The following is a 19,237-nucleotide window of genomic DNA, read 5'->3' as shown; positions in this document are numbered from 1 at the left end:
TCTTCAGTAACATCCTTTACCTCGTGTTCATGTTAACCCACAGCAAAGTTTGTCTAAACAGACACTGGTCTGAGGAGAACCGTGACCTCACCAGTCTGTGAGGTCGGCTACACAGCAGGCTTATAGGGCCGAAGCCTACATTCGGTCCTGTGAGAAGTCCTTTCTGTGACACTCAACACAATAGACAACAGTGACCATCTCTGGGAGGGAATGATCAGTAACCAAAGAGTACGCTACCAAATTTTCACCAACAGTCGCTAAGCCCAAGGAACCAGTTCTATAGTATTTTCTCCTGCTAACCTAAGTTAGAGAAAGAAAGATTCTTACCCCTCTCATTCCACCAGACGCTGCAGAGAAGCCAGGAGGCTGATGCCATCAGAAATCGTCCCTTCTGCTGGCTGGATGGCAGATGTCCCAGGGTCTTCATGTTGCAGCAGAATGGAGATTAGTATCCTGCCCACTGTGCCAACCAAAGGGAAGGAAAAATTCTTCCCCTACCCTTCAAGGTCTTCCAGCTGGACTGAGAGTTAAATTTATATAAAACAGATTAACCAGAGGAATAAACCCAAGTTTTATTACGTGTGCACAAGCGGGCCAATAATGAAATTGAGAGCTAAAGAAATGAGTAAGGTGGGTAGTTTTTATACTTTTTAGACAGGGACCAGAAATAAATTCATGAGGAATTGATAGGACCAAGAAAATGGAACTTTGGGAGCTCCAATTAGTAAGAAGTTCTAGGCAGAATTTGGGGTGTGATATTAAATCTGTAAAAAATTAACAAGGGTTGTTTTTATATGGCTTTCTTGGCTCTAAACTTCCTAGCTTTGGTGATAAGAAGGTCTCTACCTCTCTCGTAGAGGGTGACTTTCACCTGGCGAATTATTCCCTGCTTTCTGAGTATCCTTATACAGGTTGCCTCTTAGATACGTTTTATTTAAAATAATCAATATGCCACAGTGGCCCATTTTGGAGCAGCCTGCCCTTGGCCCCTACAAAAGCAACTGACTAGAGCTCTTCTACAAATTGATTTTAGTAATATCATCCAGAAACACGATCTCACATTTATGACATACATACAGACACACAGAAGCAAAGACCCTGTGGTTACTTGTATCTGTGGAGAAGAGGTTTTAAGATTTGTATTTGTCCGTGGAATCAAGCTGATGGAGGCTGTGCTAGAATATGGTCACAACAGCCCTTTTAAAGCAGTCTGTACTTTCAAAAGGCCTCTTTTTTTCCCTTTTTCTCTGTCTCAGGTAACTGTGGGCTGTGTTTACATTTCAAAGACATGATAGATGTAGAACTTCAAGGGACAGGGAAAGAATATAAGTTCCTGGAAGAAGGACTTGGGTTTTCCCAAGACCAATCATTTACGAGTCTTTTGAGATACATAAGGGAAGTTTTGGAATAGGTAAAGGAATAGGTGAATTTTGAATTGTGCCTGGAGCGAACTTTTACTTTGAAAAAAAAAAAAAAAGGCAGATAAGGACAGTTGCCCTCAATTTCTCAAATTGGGCTCTAACTTGAATGACATCATAGGTCGACCGGCCTACCCCAACTACCTTATCCTCCATCCATTTCTTTCCCTCTGGGCACATATTTTAATTTCAGATATTTCTGGCAGTCCTGAATAACAACTCCCCTTGGGTGTTAAGCTGGGTTCCCAAAGAGGGTGCAAAGGATATTACCTTCCCAAAATCCAGAGTCACTCCCAGAAGATAGTCATAAGAAAGAACCAATCACCTGCCGGTGCCAGGCAGGCAAGAGAGCCAGGCCTGGTTGCACAAAACCAGATGAGGAAGGAAGAGGGTGACGGCTGCCCCTGGGAGGGAGGGGATCAGAGAACAAGGGGTTTGGGTTCGGGAAGGTAAGGGTGATGGATGGTTTGCTTTTCCCTCTGCACTGGGCCCTGTGGCACATCCAGGAGAAGTGATTCTGCGCAGCATTTTCACCCTCACCCTCTGCTGCCAGTCCTTCCAGGGTCCCCTGAGGGAGCTCTGCTCTCTACCGGAGTTTCCTCTTGGCTGTCTAAGGGAATAATGTAGCAGTTCACCAAAAAAATCCTCTGGTTTCGTTAACTCTGAGAAGGGTCCATATGGGGGGGCGCCTGTAAGGTGAATCTGGTTTCTGGTGGCATTTTTTCGGGGGTGGGAGGGAAGACAAAGCAGACAGAGGATTAGCAGAATGAGAGGACAGCGGGGAGTTACTGGAGCCTCGTTTTAGGGACCTCTTACGCCTTTCGTTTTCTTTAGCCTTTTGCCAAATACTTTTAATTAATCTTTTAATGAAAAGATTTTGGAATTTTGAAAACTTCTGGAGCTTCTGCTGGCCAATGTAAACTGGTGTCCTGCTCGGTTTATTTTGGGAACCCAGGCTTTCAAACGCACTTCTTCAACGACCATTTATCTAATGGGAACGTCCCCCATTGTGGCCATTGTACTTCTAGGTTGTTTTTAGCAAACTTTTGCCATTTCTGTAGATACAGCTTCTGGCACCATAGAGTTTAGACATAAAATGAGCAGGTGTGCCGGGAGGTGGCATGTTTGACACTTCAGAATTTAAGGATCCCATTAGCTAACAAGCCTTTGTTTACACAAAACAAGACCCTTAAACGTGCGCACCTGTGCACCTTAACCCAGCGGGGCTGTCACCACGGGGCCTTAACCTGCGACTGGCCCAGAGAGGGCAGTGCACAGCATGGGCTGGCCCAGCGCTCCCCATGGTGGGACTGCCCACTGCAAATGGGGAAGGGACGAGAACAGCAAAGCCCAGTAAGTGGGGATTGTGCATGGGAGCTGGGAAGGGAGGGATCCCAGTGTGGACTGGCCCAGGGCTCAGGCCTGGCGCTCCGTGAGAGCCCCTCATCTACACCACCCTGTTGACCCATTAGGTGAGCAGCGAGGGGGCAGCAAGGAGGGCACAAACCCAGAGGACTCAGAGCATTAAAAAAAAGGGAATTGACTGGCCAGGAATGCATTGTGTAGGCAAGGTTGCCCTCCTGAGGGGCGCAGAATGGGTCTCTCAGGAAATTTCCTGGTCCTGTGGCCTGGCTAAAGGTGGTATTCCTGGGGACGTGGAACTGCAGTTAGATGAGGTATTAAGTCCCAGCTTCCTGGGATGGGGCCTTAACCTGGGGCCTGTGGGTGGTTTATTTTTATTTTTATTTTTATTTTATTTATTTATTTATTTTTTGGGGGTGGTTTCTTTAAAAAAAAAAAAGAAAAAAAACAGTGGTCACTTCTTGTCCCCAGAGCTGAGCGACTTTATTGGCTGAATGACCAAGTGTCTGAGTGCCAGATACTGTGCTAGCACCATCTAGTGGTGACCGAAATGGACCTGCCCTCAGAGGTTCACTACCTAGTGACAGGCACAGGAAAGAAAAAATCATTCATGATGCTCTAAGGAGAAAGCTAAGAAGGGAACCTAATACAGATGACAGTTCAGGGAACTTCTCCCTAAGGAAGTGGTATTGAAGCTAAGCCTTGAAGACTGAATAGGGGTTAGTCTGCTGAGGTGAGGGGAAAGTGTTCCAGGTAGAGGGAACGGCATATGCAGAGGCTCCGAGGCAGGACAGAGGAGCACGGTATCCTTGAAGAATAGCGAGATGTTGATGTGCCCTGGGGCTCAGACAGTATGGAAGAAGAGGCAACAGGGGGCAGAGGAGATGAGGCACAATAGAACATAAGACATTTGTAGGTCATGCTACATATACTGGTCTTTATCCCAAAACCAATGGAAAGTCATGGAGGGGTTTGAAGCAGAGTATGACCAGATTTGCATTATAAAAAGAGCACTCAGGCAGCCTGGGTGGTTCAGTGGTTTAGGGCCACCTTCAGCCCAGGGCCTGATCCTGGAGACCTGAGATAGAGTCCTATGTCGGGCTCCCTGCATGGAGCCTGCTTCTCCCTCTGCCTGTGTCTCTGCCTGCCTCCCTTCCTCTCTCTCTGTGTGTCTCATGAATAAATAAATAATCTTAAAAAAAATATATATATATATATATAAAAGCACTCTAGGTCCTCCAGGAAAATGGATTGGAACGGGCCAGAAGAATGCAAGTAAAGGGACCAGTCAGGAGGACACTGCAGACATCTGCAGAAGGGTGATGGCACTCAGACCACCATGATGGTGGTGAGGATGGGGACAGTTCCAGGGAGGCATTCTGGGGATGTTTAAAGAGAGAACTCCGTGACAGAATGTGAAGATGAGGAGGAAGGAGTCAAGGCTGATCCCCAGGTCACTAACTTGCACAGCTGGATGAAGAGGGGTCCGACTCACTGAGTGAGGGGCCCTAGGCAGGTATGGCCACCTTAAGGTGCCTGCAAGGCATCCAGATGAAGATGCTGAGGTAGGTGGAGCCACACAGGAGAGGTCTGGGCTGCAAGTCCAATGATGTAGGGATGAGGTCGCCTGGGGGACCAATCGCTGGGGAGCCTGGAGGAAATCCAGTATGTAGAAGCTACATGCAGGAGAACATGGGAGAGGAGACAGAGGTGGAGTGGCAGACAGAGGAGAAAACCAGAGAGCGTAATACCAAACCAAGCGAGTGTGGGGTTTCAAGGAGGCAGAGGGCAGGACAGCCAAATGCCTGTGAAGGACACATGGGTTCTGAGAGATGTCATTAAGTTCAGGGTCACAGAGGCTAATTGGTGACCTTAGTGAGAGCCAGTTCAAAGAGTGATGATAGCTGGGAAGGAGTAATGTTATCAAACAAGTGTCTGAGTAGAGCACGTTCCTTCACTTCGGGGCCACGTGAAGTATCGGAGTCTGTTAGGAACACACACTGGCAAGGCTCCCTACGAGTTCTTAACATTTTACCTGTGTTCTTTTTCTCCAACAGCCTAAATGGAAACTTGATAAAGCCAGAGGAGGCCAAAGTCTTTGAAGATGAGAAGAGGATTATCTGCTTCTGAGAGGCCACTTCTTTGTGGGGGGGTCCGGGAGAGCCCGCTGCCTCGATGACCCAGATGAGCCTCCCTGTGTAGCTGTTACAATTTTACAGGGCAGGAGTGTGCCTGGAGAGCCGTTTTAGTTACTGTAAATACACTATGAAGAGACATAAGGCACATCCAGGGTTATTTTTATCGGACATTAGAGGAAGACTGAGCTCAAACACGGCCCTCAGGTCCAGGGCAGTGAGTTGGTCATGCTGCCTTCATGGAAGAGTTGAGGACATGGTTTAGAGTTAGTGCCAAGCTTCTTGGAGAAAAGGTACTCAACGAACAAGTGTTTTACCTGGAAATTCTCTTCCTCCTCAGGTCTTCCCAACACATTGACCGTCTGCCCACATCACAGCTGTGGATACTGAGGAATGTGCAGAGTCAGGATTTTATATGTCCACCGTTTTGCCAAAACAAGGGCTCTTCGTAGTCTTTTGTTTTACTCCTGGAGTCTCAGCGTCTGTTGATAGAGATCACGGGGTACCCCGTAAGCAGGCTTAAGAGATAGGGTGATGTCCTCATCATGCTGAGTTTCTGCTCAGGAAGGCTGATAAGGGCAGGCCTGAGGAAGAACCGTGCCCATATTCCAAAAGGCAGAAGGCCTGGCTTGCCTTTTTGGCCCTGGTGTCTAAACAGAAGCTTCTCTCCCTGTCTCTTGCCCTCGTGAGGAAGACAGTCTCTTCCCTGCCCCGGAGTAGTAGTGAGGATGACCCAAGTGGACTTAGGCTGCGGTTGCTGAGAACCCAGCCAGCAGAGCATGTTACAGCGACCATCATGGCAGTCATGTGCTGGATGTTAAATGGAGGAGGGGGCAGTGATATTACCAGATAACTCGTTTCTTTTATTCATTTAATAAAATACTGAAAATATTATTTCTAATTGCCCTAGTCTAAGATTTTTATTATTTTTATTATTTTTAAAAGTATTTTTGTTTATTTATTCATGAGAGACACACACAGAGAGAGAGAGAGGCAGAGACACAGGCAGAGGGAGAAGCAGGCTCCTTGTGGGGAGCCCGATGTGGGACTCGACCTTAGGACCCCGGGATCACGACCTGAGCCAAAGGCAGACGCTCAACCACGGAGCCACCCAGGCGTCCCTTATTATTTTTAAAAGATTTTATTTACTTGAGACTGAGCAAGTGAGCACGAGCAGGGGGAGGAGCAGAGGGAGAGGGAGAAGCAGGTTCCCCCTCGGGGCTCAATCCCCTGAGCCAAAGGCTGACGCTTAACCAAATGGGCCACCCTAGCACCCCTCGTGCCTGGGACTTTTAAAAGGGAATTTAAAAAGGAATTTAAGCACACTGCATCTCTGGACTCCATGCCTGGCTCCCTTCAGAGATAATCACTGTGTTGGGTGGGGCCCTGGCGTGTGTGCTGTGAAGAGCCTGGTGAAGGAAGGCCAGGGGTGTCAATGTTATGGTCCTTTGCAGGCCTCTCCACCTACCAAGGGACCAAAAAAAAAAAAAAGCCAAGGAAGCAACTGTGGCCTTTTCCTCCATCTGACCTCTGAATCCATACAGCTGGCTTCCCAGGGGAGCAGACTTGGTCAGGGGTGGCTAGGGCCAGGATCGACTGCATGGGCCAAATTCCACAGCCCTCACCATTATGCCATGGTAGGGCAGGCCAGGCTCAACGTCCATTACCTTCTGTGGCTGTTCACTGCTGAGTGGACCTGTCACCCACCGTGGCAAGAGGCACCAAGCTGATAAGGACCAAACACAAGAGGGGAAGGGATGAGGGAAACTTCCAGCAGTACCTCTGAATTCTGAGGTCCAGTCTGGCTTTGTATAGCAGCCCGTCAGGAAGCGTGCGACTGAGGAAGTTCCCCTAAGTAAGGGGCTTAGCTCTGACCTATTCCTCCTCTCACCCCAGACCTGAGTATTCACTCAATAGTCACTCCCTGAGGCAGCAACTCTCTCCCTATTAGAGATTTTGGGCAAGAGGTATGGAATGAGCGTGGTGAGCTGATGACCTCCTGAGTCAAAGAACTGTACTTCACAGCTGATAGATTCAGATTTCATTAAACCACTAAAACTAAACTTTTGAGAGACTAAAGTTTACTCAGAAACTACCAAATAGTACTGCCTTTACAGATTATTTAAATTTAAGGAAATTAGAATTTGTGTAGTGTTGGCTTAAATTTTACTTGGAAATACTTCCGGTCTTCTAGATGGTGAACAACGGATTTTCTATCACTCAGTCTCCTAACTTTCCAGAAGGGTTCTCCATTACTCACTGGTGAGCTTCTATGCAGACAAGAGGAGACACTTCCTAACCAAGAGAAAGACCATTGAAAATTGAAAAAAAAAAAAAAAAATTCCACAAACCTAGGATAGGACTCTCTCTTCCCACGGGACATTTTGGTTGGTTTGGGAAAGAAACGACAGCTCCCACATTTCAGACATGCGGTTATGGCATGTCTGTGCTGACGAAAGAAAGAAAGGAAAGAAAGAAAAAGAAAGAAAGAAGAAAGAAAGAAAGAAAGAAAGAAAGAAAGAAAGAAAGAAGAGAGAGAAAGAAAGAAAGAGAGAGAGAAAGAAAGAAAGAGAAAGAAAGAGAGAGAGAGAGAGAAAGAGAAAGAAAGAAAGAAAGGAAAGAAAGAAAGAAAAAGAAAGAGAAAGAAAGAAAAAAAGAAAAGAAAAGAAAGAAAGAAAAAGAAAGAGAAAGAAAAGAAAAGAAAGAAAAGAAAAGCCATAAAGAAAGAAAGAAAGAAAGTAAAGAAAAGCCATGTCAAGTCGCCAGGTGGCTTTGGGCTGGGTGGTAAGGCTGTCGGAAGCTCAACCTGCATTTTGAAAACTGGGAATCCCAGCACTGATCCCCGGGGTGGCTGTGAGGCTCAGACATTCTGGAAAGCAGGTGGTGTAGCGGTGGGGCCTGGGTCAGCCCATGCTCGTCACTGTAACCACTGCTGTTCCTTTCAGCTCACAGTAGAACCCCCTGGGGGGTGCCCTTCTCAGCTCGGAGGCTTAGGGAACTTCCTGATGGGGTCACGTATGGGCCTGGAAGTTCTCCAGGTCAGGTCCAAGAATATTCCCCATCACGTTGCTTGGAATAGTCTGGCTTTGACAGAGAAAGGCATAGCCCTCAGTTTCCATCATGATCACCAAGGAGCCCTGTACCCATTCAAGTGTTACTCACCACACTGAGGGGGAGGCACAGCCGTGTCGTCCTCACACAGTAAAGAATGGAGCAGGAGCCCAGGAGCCTTCTACTGGTGTCCCCTTCTGGAAGCATTTGCCTCCTGGATATTTTGGTCCATTTCCAGGTGCGCTGCATGTCTATTTCCGGTAACTGAGTGCTCCCTTACAGACAAAAGCCCTTGCCCTGGAGCTGAAAGGCAAAACCAGGATCATCATTCCAGGTCCAGAGAGAGGAATTTCAATGAAAATGGAATTTGCTGGCGAGGAGGCCGAGGTACCCCAGACGTGCTGTAGCAGAGCAGCAGGGCCCCCTGGGCCATCCCAGCATGAGTCTCCCAGCCTCGAACTGGAATTGACTACACCCAAGACCAGCTTAAAACTTTTAGAGGCGCTAAGCACTGAAAAGGTTATGGGTCCCCAGTGATCTGTAATAAAAAAATTTTTTTAAACAACAGTAAATCATAAAATAAGTGGAAGGATGTTAAACAAGTTTTTCCCATGACTACTTGGGTGGTTTTTTTTGGGGGGGGGGGGAGGAAATAACAAGTATCAAAAGGTCTCAGAGTTTTTTCCTTGGTTTTTTCCCTGCCAGTGCTTTTTTATTACAAAAAGCAGTATCACAATATTAAAGGAAATTTTTAAAATAATGCTTATAAATAACACAGTACTAAGTTACTTTAATTTTTTGCGGGTCATCTTCCCAGGTTTTGCTTACTCTATGACATTTCCCCCAATTTTTTTATTGTGGTAAAATACACATAAAATTTGCCATCTTAACTATGTTGAAATGTACAGTTCAATGGTATTAAATATATTCATAATGTGCAACCAACACCACCATCCAGTTCCAGAATTTTCTTAGAATCTGAAACTCTGTGCTCCCATTAAATGACTCTCCATTCTCCCCTCTGCCCAGCCCTTGGCAACCACCCTGTCTCAAGGATTTTAAGTATCTCATAATAAGTAGGATCACACAGTGTTTGTTTTTGTTTCTGTAAAACAAAACAAACTTATTTTGGCTTATTTCTGGCTTATTTCACCTAGCATAATGTCCTCAGGTGCATTTTCCCACATTGTTACATAGGCTTTATAATGATCATTCGTATTGTTGGTCTGCTTAATTATGCTCCAAATGTTAGAAATCCTGTCTTCCAGATTGGTTTGGTGGTGATTATTTTATACAACATTTCTGTGGAAGTAGAAAATTCTTTAGGATTATTTCTTCAGAGTGGGATTATCAAGTCAAAGTTTCTTGCTATGAAATTTTCATTTTCCAACCTGTGTCAGCCCATAGAGTCTAGGGGTGTACTAAATGGTCTGGAAGCAGGTGGAGGTTACAGAACAAGGTCACGTGAAGCCAGCAGTGTGTCCTGGGCCCTGACCCTAGACAGTGTTTAGGCACTGCCCCTGCCTCCCCACCCAACAGATTATAGCTACAGACTGGCACTGGTGACCACTACAACTTAAGGGAAGAATGAATGATCCATATATCAGTATCTGTTTGAAACTGGTACCATGCAAGATAGTAATTCATTAGTGTAGGTATCAGTATCTTTAAAATCAGTTTTCTTTAAAAATTTTATATATATGTATCTATGTCCTTGCTTTGCCCGAACAGACCTAGTCTGACTGGACCCATTAATACTGGGTCAAGCGGAAGCTCTCTCTCCCCAACAACCCTACAAAGTAGGAATGACTTCATGAACAAGGGAAACTAAAAACCTGTGACTATGGGTGCAGGTCTTCTTACTAATCAGGATGTGCATAAAAATGTGTGCGCCTGTGTGGTGGGCTGGGGTAGGGGAGAAAAACCCTTCAGGAAAGGGATTTTGGCAAATGTAGAAAGCCACAGCTGGCAACACCTGAGCTTTTGAGCTCATTTATTCAATTCCCACACTCTACCACTGAGGAAACGTGTTGGAGCAAAAGCAACTTCCCCAAGGTCACATAGCATATTACTGGTAGAGCATGAACTAGAACACAGGTCTGTGTGGTTTGGTCCCCCCCCCCTTTTTTTTTTAGTTTTTATTTATTCATGACAGATTCATAGAGGCAGAATATACAGGCAGAGGGAGAAGCAGACTCCATGCAGGGAGACCGATGTGGGACTCGATCCCTGAACCCCAGGATCACGCCCTGAGCCAAAGGCAGATGCTCAACCGCTGTGCCACTCAGGCGTCCCTCCCTCTGTTCTAATAGTTTATGACCTTCAGTTCATTCTGCAACTCACCATCTTCCTGCTAAATCAGGTAAATCTGGTCCAATCCACTAGGGCAACCTAAACAAAATAAACTCGTCCTAAGACCACAGATGAGGTCTCTGCAGTGTCCCTGGGATTCTTCAGGAAGCCTACAATAAGAAAAGTCTCTTATATCTCTGGTGCTAAAAGTTACAAGACTCTGGAGTCATGTTTACAAGCGTCACCAAGAGTCACAAGGTTCGGAACGCTCTGGAGAAGGCTGGGTGATGCGAGTCTGACTCTCCAGAGCCCACAGCTTCCTCATTGGCCACATATCCTCCAACCCCCCAACCATGGATCTGGACCAAAGGAAGGAAGTAGGTGCATTCCAGACAGCTGGAGAAGATCCTATTTGGATGGTTCTCATCACAAGAGGGCAGCATGTGTCCAGCAAGCAACTAATCCATTCTGTCAGTGGCCCCCAAGGGTCCAGCTGTGCTGGGGGCCTCGTGACCGACACATTGTCCTTTAATGAAGACTTCATACCAAATACACAGTGAAAGAAGCAATTTCGTTTCAAGCCCATTCATCCTTGTGTTCAAAGACATGGGTAAGCAGAGTTGGCGAAGGCTCAGTAAAGAGTAGTACTGACTGCAAGTCCCTGGGCCCCGAGGATTGAGGTTCAAATCTCAGTACTACCGGGTAGTCATGTGACCTTGGACAAGTAGCTGAGCTTTTCTGTTGCTTGGGTTTCCCACTCTAATAACAGTATTCCCCTCAGAGGGTTGTTTGGTTAATGGAGTATATTAATATACGTAAAGCACATAAGACAGTACCTAACCTGTAGTAAGTGTTCCAGAATAGTAACTCTTATTATCTGATCACAACATTTTCCTTCCAGCACTGCCTTCATGAGCACCAGGGATAAGGCAAAAGAAAAGAGGGGCCCGTGCTGGGCCATCATCCCTGTCCTTCAGAGCCCCTCCGAAACACCACCACCATTTTCAGACTGATAACAAGCTCTGGACTGTTAAGCAGCCTCGAGCCAGAAGCCATTTCCAAGGCTGAATACCTCTGGGATAAGATGCATTCCCCGTACTTGACATCGTCTTTCATTTTTATTTTGCTTTCATTTTTATTTATCCATGTCATACCCAGAAATGTGGATGAGGGAGGCCAAAAGCCTGTTTGCATCATGATTTGATTTCACAGATGTCAGCATGTGCTATCTGGCCTTCTACGCACAATCATATGGCTGGAGGTCATTTCTTTGATGTCAGCCTGTGGTTCTCTGTTTCTCTGTTTCTGGCATTCTTTTCTTTCATTCATTAACATTGCTCCTGATTCCCCAGCCTGTTGAAGGAATGAATGACGGGAGTCGTGAGAGGACAGTAGGAAGGGAGGTAGACAAGGGAAAACAAAACAGATCGGGAGGGTGGGGGGGTGGGGGGGTGAACTGAATCCTGGCTCGCACCCAGCTGTGTCAGCTCCTAGCACCTTGTCCGGGGGCTGGCGCAGTGTGGCTCAGGCCATCAGCCCAGTGTCCTGGGCCCTGATATCTACGGAGACAGCGGCTCATCATCTGTTGAGCAGCTGTGGGGGATATCCCAGCTGCCCACTGCTACTTTTATATTTCCCAGTGGGTTTTTTCTATTTCCCACATTCCTAAGGCAATGTGTAAGGTCTTTTTTCCTTCCGTCAAGATAATGCACTTATTTCTAATTCATTTTCCCAGGAGGATTCATTGGTGATCAACAGCATTCTTCCATTTGAATCATCTAGTTCAGTGAAATTCATCTAGTTTTCAACCCCCTTTTTTTTTTTCCATTATTGTCCCTTTAAGGAGACTTTTTAGACATCTTTTCCTAATCTGCCTCCCCACCATGAAATTCTAACACCACAGTTATACTGTATTTCTCTTTATGGCCCCTGGGCACAAATCATTGAATACCCAAGTTCTTTCTGGTCCCCCATGAACCAGTTCTCACCCTCTTAGGGGTGATACCCTCCTGGTTGAGAATGCTTGATCCAGTCAAACCCAAGATAATTCTTGTTACCCTTGCCATCTCAAAAAACCCTCTGCCACCTAAAGACTGCCTTTATACACATTATTCAGCTTCTAGTCTAATAAATTTTCGTAGTTACAACATTGTTATTCCTTCCTTCACTTTTATCTGTCCTAAAGCAATTTTGTTTCTAAAACAATTTTAATCATTGTGCAAAAACACTGCTGGTCTTGTTTTTTAAAAAAATGCTAATTGTAAAAGGGGAACAGGCTGTCCTAACGGGGATGGTTCCTACCTGAAGTTTCCAGCACCAGCAGCTTCAGAGCTGAACTTCACTGACTGCCCCAGGCCTGTGGGCAGAACTGAAGGCTGACCAAATTTGCCTTTGCTGTTGTCCCACTTCCCTTTCTCACCTCCTAATTCCCCTACCCTCACAACACATCCAAGAGACCCATAGAACCCAAGCCTCTCTGCAAGCCCAGAGTGCCTAACTCCTATATCGGCATCCTCAACGGAGAAAAACTCCAGAACACATTGGGCTCTTTTGAAAGGGTTGATCCTTGCAACTCTTAAGCAGAGCTGAGAAGGCCCGCCCATCCATCCTTCCATCCGTCCTCCCCCAGCTCCTCCCTCTCAGAGATAAATATTGAAGACCTACTTTATCCCAAGTGTTTGGGGGGCTGGTAGGAATATAATGATTAATTTAATGTCTGGAATTTCATTTTACCCTATTTACAAGTTAATAAGTTAGACTGTTACTGTTTCATGGATGCTGGCATGACACAAGAGACTCCTGAGTCAGAGACACAAGACTTTACCATCCACAGGACAGCAGAGAGCTGATAGTGAATAAAATTGGTCTCAATAAGGAAATTAGTCAACACTGAATGTTTTTGTAAGGTCAAAGTGAGATTAGTCCTGAAAAGTGCCCATGGGTTCAGTGACATGGAGGCTAAGCATCACCTGGATAACAGCCATTTTGGTAAACTGATAGCAGGGAAGCCAGACTGGAGTGGGTTGAGAAGTAACTGAATTTAGGAGGTCTTTCAAGAAATATATGAAAGAAAAGATAGGACAGTGCTCAAATTGGATATGGAATCTAGGGAGGGTTCATTCATCTAAAGACAGACCAGGAGTTAAACGCTAATTGGGAGAGAGAGAGGTGTAGGGAGAGAGAGGTGTAGGAGGAGTGGCAGGTGTAGGAGGGAGTGAGGTGGTGACTGAGAACTCGAGGCTCCTGAGGTGAGCTGGGCCTCAGCCTGTAGCACAAATGAGAGACTGAGGCTTTCACAAGCAGCAAGGCTTTGCTAAGGTGGGGTGCGGACCAGAGGGGTATGTGAGGCTAGGAGGAGGATGCTGGCACACTGTCAACAACCAGGGCTAATGCCAGACTCTGAAACAATCATCTCTTCATGGAGAAGGGGAACCACAAACAGAGTAGAATAGAATACATCTCTTCTAAATGTGGAAACCTTTTTCGGGAGGATTTTTGCCCATTTTGATTCCTTTGGTTTCTGAAAAGACAAAAAAAGGTGTTAAGTAGGCAGCACTTATAGTCTTCCCCCAACTGTCTTTCCTCAGAAGGAAGCCTCCAGGGCCTACTTCACTGAACGAAGTCAAGGACACCAAAACATTACTGTAATTGTGCCAAACGCCCATAGAAGGTTCACAGTATTTCAGCCCCTCTTCTAATCATTTATATATACTTTTTTCCACTCCTTACAGTAACCTGATGATATCAAGGAAACTGAGCTACTGCAAGTTAAAGTAACTCGCCCGAGATCACACAGTACGTGAGACGCAGATAATCAAGCCATCTGGCTCCAGTTTGTATGCTCAACCATTACGCCATACGACCGCTATCCCTGAGCACCAATAAAGAGTAATCCCAAGATGAGCAGGAACAAGGAGACCTTCAGCGAGAGACGAGGAACAGTTTGAGGCTGCAGGAACAGGTGGATCCGTTAAGCTTCAGGTACGAAGGGCCACCTTAACTTGGATGGTAAGCTAAAACATCACTGGAGTGGTTAATACAAATGATGATGAAAGCTTATTTCTTTACTTTTTTAATTTTTAAAAAGATTTTATTTGTTTATTCACGAGAGACACAGAGAGAGGCAGAGACATAGGCAGAGGGAGAAGCAGGCTCCCTGTGAGGAGCCTGATGTGGGACTCAATCCTAGGATCCTAGGATCCCGACCTGAGCCAAAGGCAGACACTCAACCACTGAGCCACCCAAGTGCCCCAAGGCTTATTTCTTTAAATGCCAATTTTACTAACCTAAACTTATGATGTATCTGTAAATATTTCATCATTATAAATAGGCCTGAAATGTAATTTTGAAACAAAATCAACATGATTTTTACTATAACCAACACTGATATTAGAACTTGAGTCAGGTTATGAAAACAGCCTCGTAGCTGGACTATATTATCAATACATGTCCAAGATGTTATAGATCTGTGAATGATTTGTCTAACTTGATTTGCATTAGTACTATAATATGTGTGGTAGATCATTATAGCAAATGCTTCCCCAATACATTACATTTCCCTCTACCTTTGTGACTTGCAAGGGGTCATGAAATGATACATTGGCAAACACATGCAAGCAGATGCCTGAAAAGTATTTGCAGATCGCAGCTTGTCCTCCCTTGCCACTGGGAACCCTTCCACTACCATGTCAATAATCCCAGGCAACGCTGCTGGAGACACATGGTCCAGCCAGCAGCCAGCCTGCACGTATCTCCAGAAATGTGCGACTAAGACAACACCCCCACCAGCTGATGCATCTGCTGGCTGGAGCTGCATGAACAAGTATAGGCAGGAGCCTACATTTCTGACTCTCAGAACCATGAGTTAAGGCTGTGCTTTTTAGCCACAAAATTTTGGGATGGTCTGTTACTTGGTGAGGGATAACTGAAGCAGTATATAAAAATTTAAGGAAGGCTAGCTGCTGTAATAATTGACCGCTAATACACAGTGGCTTAAATACAATAGAAGTTTACCACTCATAAAAGCAGCTCAAGAAGGTTTCAGATTGGTGGTAGGGGGCTTTGTTGCATACAGTCACTCCAGGGACCCAGGCCATCAGTTTTTGCCACCTTCAACGTGTGGTTGCCAAGGTCATCCAGGCATGGTAAACCAGATAGCAAACACAGGGAGAGCACAGAGGGAAGGCAAATGGGATGTTTCATGGGCCTGGTCAAGAAACAGGGCACATCTCTTCTATTCACGTTTCAAAGGTAGAACCTAATCACATGACCAACCATAAGTGCAATGAAGGAGTCTCTCTGTGCCTAGGAAGGCAAGGAAACAGTCTGATGAACTCAGAGTCTGATTTACAGACTTATATTAGCTTTTTAGGCACAAGAATACAGGGAAGCTAATCCATGTAAATCTTCATCTACAACACAGAGAAATAACTTTTTGCTACATTTTATAAGGATTAAATGTAAAACACTTGGTTAGAGTGATAGGCTTTCAAAAAATGGTAGCTAAAAGCATTATTACTGTTACTAAGTTGGATGGTGTGAGAAATCAAAGAACATGGAGATGAGGAGTTACACTAAGCTATCCAGATAGTAGAACATTAGTCATGACATGTCCAAGTGTAATCACAGAAGTCCAACTCAAACAAGTGTTATCAAAAAAAGAAGAGGATTTATTAGGATAGAAAGACAGGGTGTAGTTCTCCACGTCAAAAGAAGACCTGCCAAACTGGAACCTGCTCCAAGATGTCAGAGATTGGAACTCTTTCCCTTTTTCATGTATATGCCATTTACATATCTTTGCTTCCCTTTCTCCAATGACACCCTTTGCATGTTTCAACAGGCTCCAGAATTGCTAATTTTCAAGTGTATGGTAAGGTTATTGTGGTTATATTTTTAAAGAGTGTCTATTGGCCATGAGTTGGTAATTGCTAAGTTAGGGGATGGGTAAATGGGAGTTCACCACACCGTTTTCTCTACTTTTGTATACATTTGAAAATTTCCACTAAACAAACAAACAAAAGAAAACAGAAGCCCAAGACTGGTCTCATCTTGACTTAGAGATTCAAGAAGGAAGGATGGATGGACTTGACTGGCCCGTTTACATCTCACTTTTAATTGTGTGATTAAATTACAAGTAATTTTCTTCTTTGGTGAAAACTCTATGTACTACAAAGGGAAATGCTGTCATGATCAGCATTATCATCTGTTTGGCTGTGGTTTTTCTGGATTTTGAGAGAAATGGCTAAAGTGATCTACAGAAATCAGGACTTGACAGGGTTGGATGAATCCAACTACAACTACTTCTTGACCTTACCGATTGCTAAAACACTTCCCTGCTCTCCTCACATTGTATCACCTTAAGAAAGGCAGAGATATCTTGGCAGCATTTTCCTTAAACACCTTCATATTTAATAGTCTCAGGAGAGAACAGATCAGAGAAAAAAGCATGAGAACCACAAAAATTACAGATCTGTTTTCTAGTGATGGAGACAAGAAACTCAGGATAGTCACATGTATATTAGGGTATCTAATCAGAATATCCAGTACATAAGAGATCCTCTTGTCAGCAGCAAAAAATAAAAATGGTTGAGAACAGCTACTACTCTTTTTTTTTTTTTTTTTTTTTTTTTTGCTACTACTCTGTAAGATTTTTTTTTTTCCCCAAATAGCCAAGCGATCAGCAATGAGTACTCTCTTCATTTCAGGTCAATCCCAAAAGATGATTGCCATCATGTCACTATAGAATACATTTTCTGAAGAAAAAAAAATCAATTTCTCTGTATTACATTATTTGTAATCATGTCCTATAAATTGGTTGATCTCATCTGTTATACTGTCCACATAAAAAATAAGGACTGAGAGGGAAGATATTGATAATCCTAGAAAAAAAGTCTAAGGATATATAGGAAGCAAGCATTTGTTGACTACAATCTAGTACTCTGTTCAAGAAGAAAGAGCATATTGGAATATTACTTTTACAATTAAAACCTTTGCTAATCAGTCTTGATATTCAAATAATCTTGTATCCAAATCAGATTTTTTTATTGTCACAAATGACAGACTGTCCTTTCTAAAGATAGATAATACAACATATTCCATCCCACATTTTTTTTTTTTAAACCATGTAACATGGACATTCCTTCCATTGGGTAGTAGAGTCTATGTCTTCTCCCTGTGAACCTGAGAATGACTTGTGTCCTCCTTGACCAACAGGGTACCATAGAAGTGACTGTGTGTGACTTTGTCTCAAAGTCACAAGGAAGCCATATACTTCTTTGTCCTTTTGGGACAACTGTTCTTGGAATCGAGCCACTGCACTATGGGGAAGCCACGTAGCTACACGGACATGTCACATGTAAATGTGCCAGCAAACAACCAACAGCTAACACCGACCAGCAAATGTGAGAGATTGAGCCTTCAGCTGGTTCTGGCTCCAACCCAGGGAGTTGTTGCCAGCTCCAGCTAATAACGCATGGAGCAGAGATGAGCTGTCCCTGCAAGCCCAGCCCAAATTGCAAATTTAGGAATAAAATGAATTATTGTTGTTATCTTAAGGCACTAAGTTAGAGGTGATTTACTATGCAGCAAAAATAATTGAAAGAATAAACATGACATTATCAGGAAAGCTTTTGTCTTTGGTACACAGCAGAATAAATTGTTGAATGAATATGAATGGAGTATTCTGAAGCAATCAGGAGGGATGAATTAGACTTATAGGTAGCTGCATAAATAGATCTCCAAAAAATAGTGAAAAAACGAATAATCCAAATGAAAGACAAGCATTTATGTACATTTTAAAAACATACTCAAAGGAATCATATATATTTTTCAGAGATGCATAAAATCTAATTAATATAGAAAAGGTAAATCAGAAAGACATATATTAAATATACTGGGGTGTAGGTCTATGGGAGTGGGAATGGGCACAAAGGAAGAAAATGATTCAAAAGGAACAGCCAGAAAAACCCAAAACAAAGAGTGTTGCTATGTAATTCACATTTCTTTCTGAGCACACAGCTAAAATCTACTTTCCAGCTTCTTGTACATTTAAGTGTGGGCACATAATTGCATTTTAACCAATGGAATGTGGGCAGAATTGATATATGCTATCTCCAGGCCAGGCCCTTAGAAAGGGCAAAATGGCCCTGACAACTAATAGAAAGGCTGTAACATTCCCACTGGAACATAAACAATGATCATAATACGTCAACAATGACAAGGCAACTCTGTGACCATGGTGGACCAAGACAGAGTACAGCCACCCCATGAGCATGTCTGAAACAAGAGAATGACAAAAACATTGCAGCTACAAATATAATTATACATCTCCACTCTTCCAATATTTTGTTTTCGGACAATGAGGACTAGCTTGGCTTTAAGCGTACTGCCTCTTAGGTAAGATTACCAAGGTACATAATCGAATAGCTCCAACAGTACCCAAATCACTACTGGTCTCCACTTCTTTTGGCCCTTCTTGAATCCCCAGGACAAGTTCAAACCTACAAGCTTGCACCATTCTCTCACAAGGACGCCCCTGGGTTCCTCAGCTAGGTCCAGAAACCTCACTTTGTTTGACCTCGGTTGTATGCAGCTTGGTCTCTGGCTGGTGAGCTTTGACGAAAGTGGAAGCTCTGGAGATCTGGTTTCAACCCTCCCCCACCCAAACTGTGACCCTTAACCTGGAAATGGTGTATATACCTCAAACTCCTTGAATCTCCATATTCTCAAGGCCACCCTTTCTGAAACAATAGGAGCTGAAGATGAGCTCCAAATAATCTATTGAGCTCTTCGGTCTTAGGTCTAGAATTCATTCCTAGGACTTCTGATGAAATTTTTGGTGAAATTTTGCTTTTAAGCATTTAACTCGGCATTACTATTATCTGTCTGGTTATCCACTGTCTTAACTGTCACTCATCTATAAGGGAAAAGCCTATAGTGAGGGACATGGACCAGACAAACTCAGTGAGGCTGGTCCTGATG

At 44.2% G+C, this 19,237-nt stretch overlaps 1 protein-coding gene and 1 non-coding gene across 6 annotated transcripts in view; one reads left to right on the top strand and one right to left on the bottom strand.

Annotated features, from left to right (window-relative positions):
• NOD1 (nucleotide binding oligomerization domain containing 1) overlaps window positions 1-5,816 on the top strand; it is a 66,937-nt gene extending 61,121 nt beyond the window's left edge. For all 5 annotated transcript variants that reach the window (XR_012002738.1, XM_072764644.1, XM_072764645.1 and 2 more), the window contains one exon: window positions 4,838-5,816. Coding sequence is in view for 4 of the 5 variants with exons in the window: in XM_072764644.1 (XP_072620745.1) it covers window positions 4,838-4,910 (73 nt within the window). In the remaining variant the exon portion in view is untranslated. The remainder of the gene's footprint in view (window positions 1-4,837) is intronic.
• Window positions 5,817-16,928: 11,112 nt separating this feature from the next.
• LOC112935430 (small nucleolar RNA SNORD2) lies at window positions 16,929-16,997 on the bottom strand. The gene has a single exon (XR_003238174.1). It is a non-coding gene; the product is annotated as a small nucleolar RNA SNORD2 (small nucleolar RNA).
• Between the last annotated feature and the right edge of the window lie 2,240 nt (window positions 16,998-19,237).

This window comes from Vulpes vulpes, chromosome 7 (genome assembly GCF_048418805.1).
Source record: "Vulpes vulpes isolate BD-2025 chromosome 7, VulVul3, whole genome shotgun sequence".
NCBI classification, from domain to species: Eukaryota; Metazoa; Chordata; class Mammalia; order Carnivora; family Canidae; genus Vulpes; species Vulpes vulpes.
The sequence above is the reverse complement of the archived record's forward strand: the minus strand, read 5'-3'. Positions and strand labels throughout refer to the sequence as shown.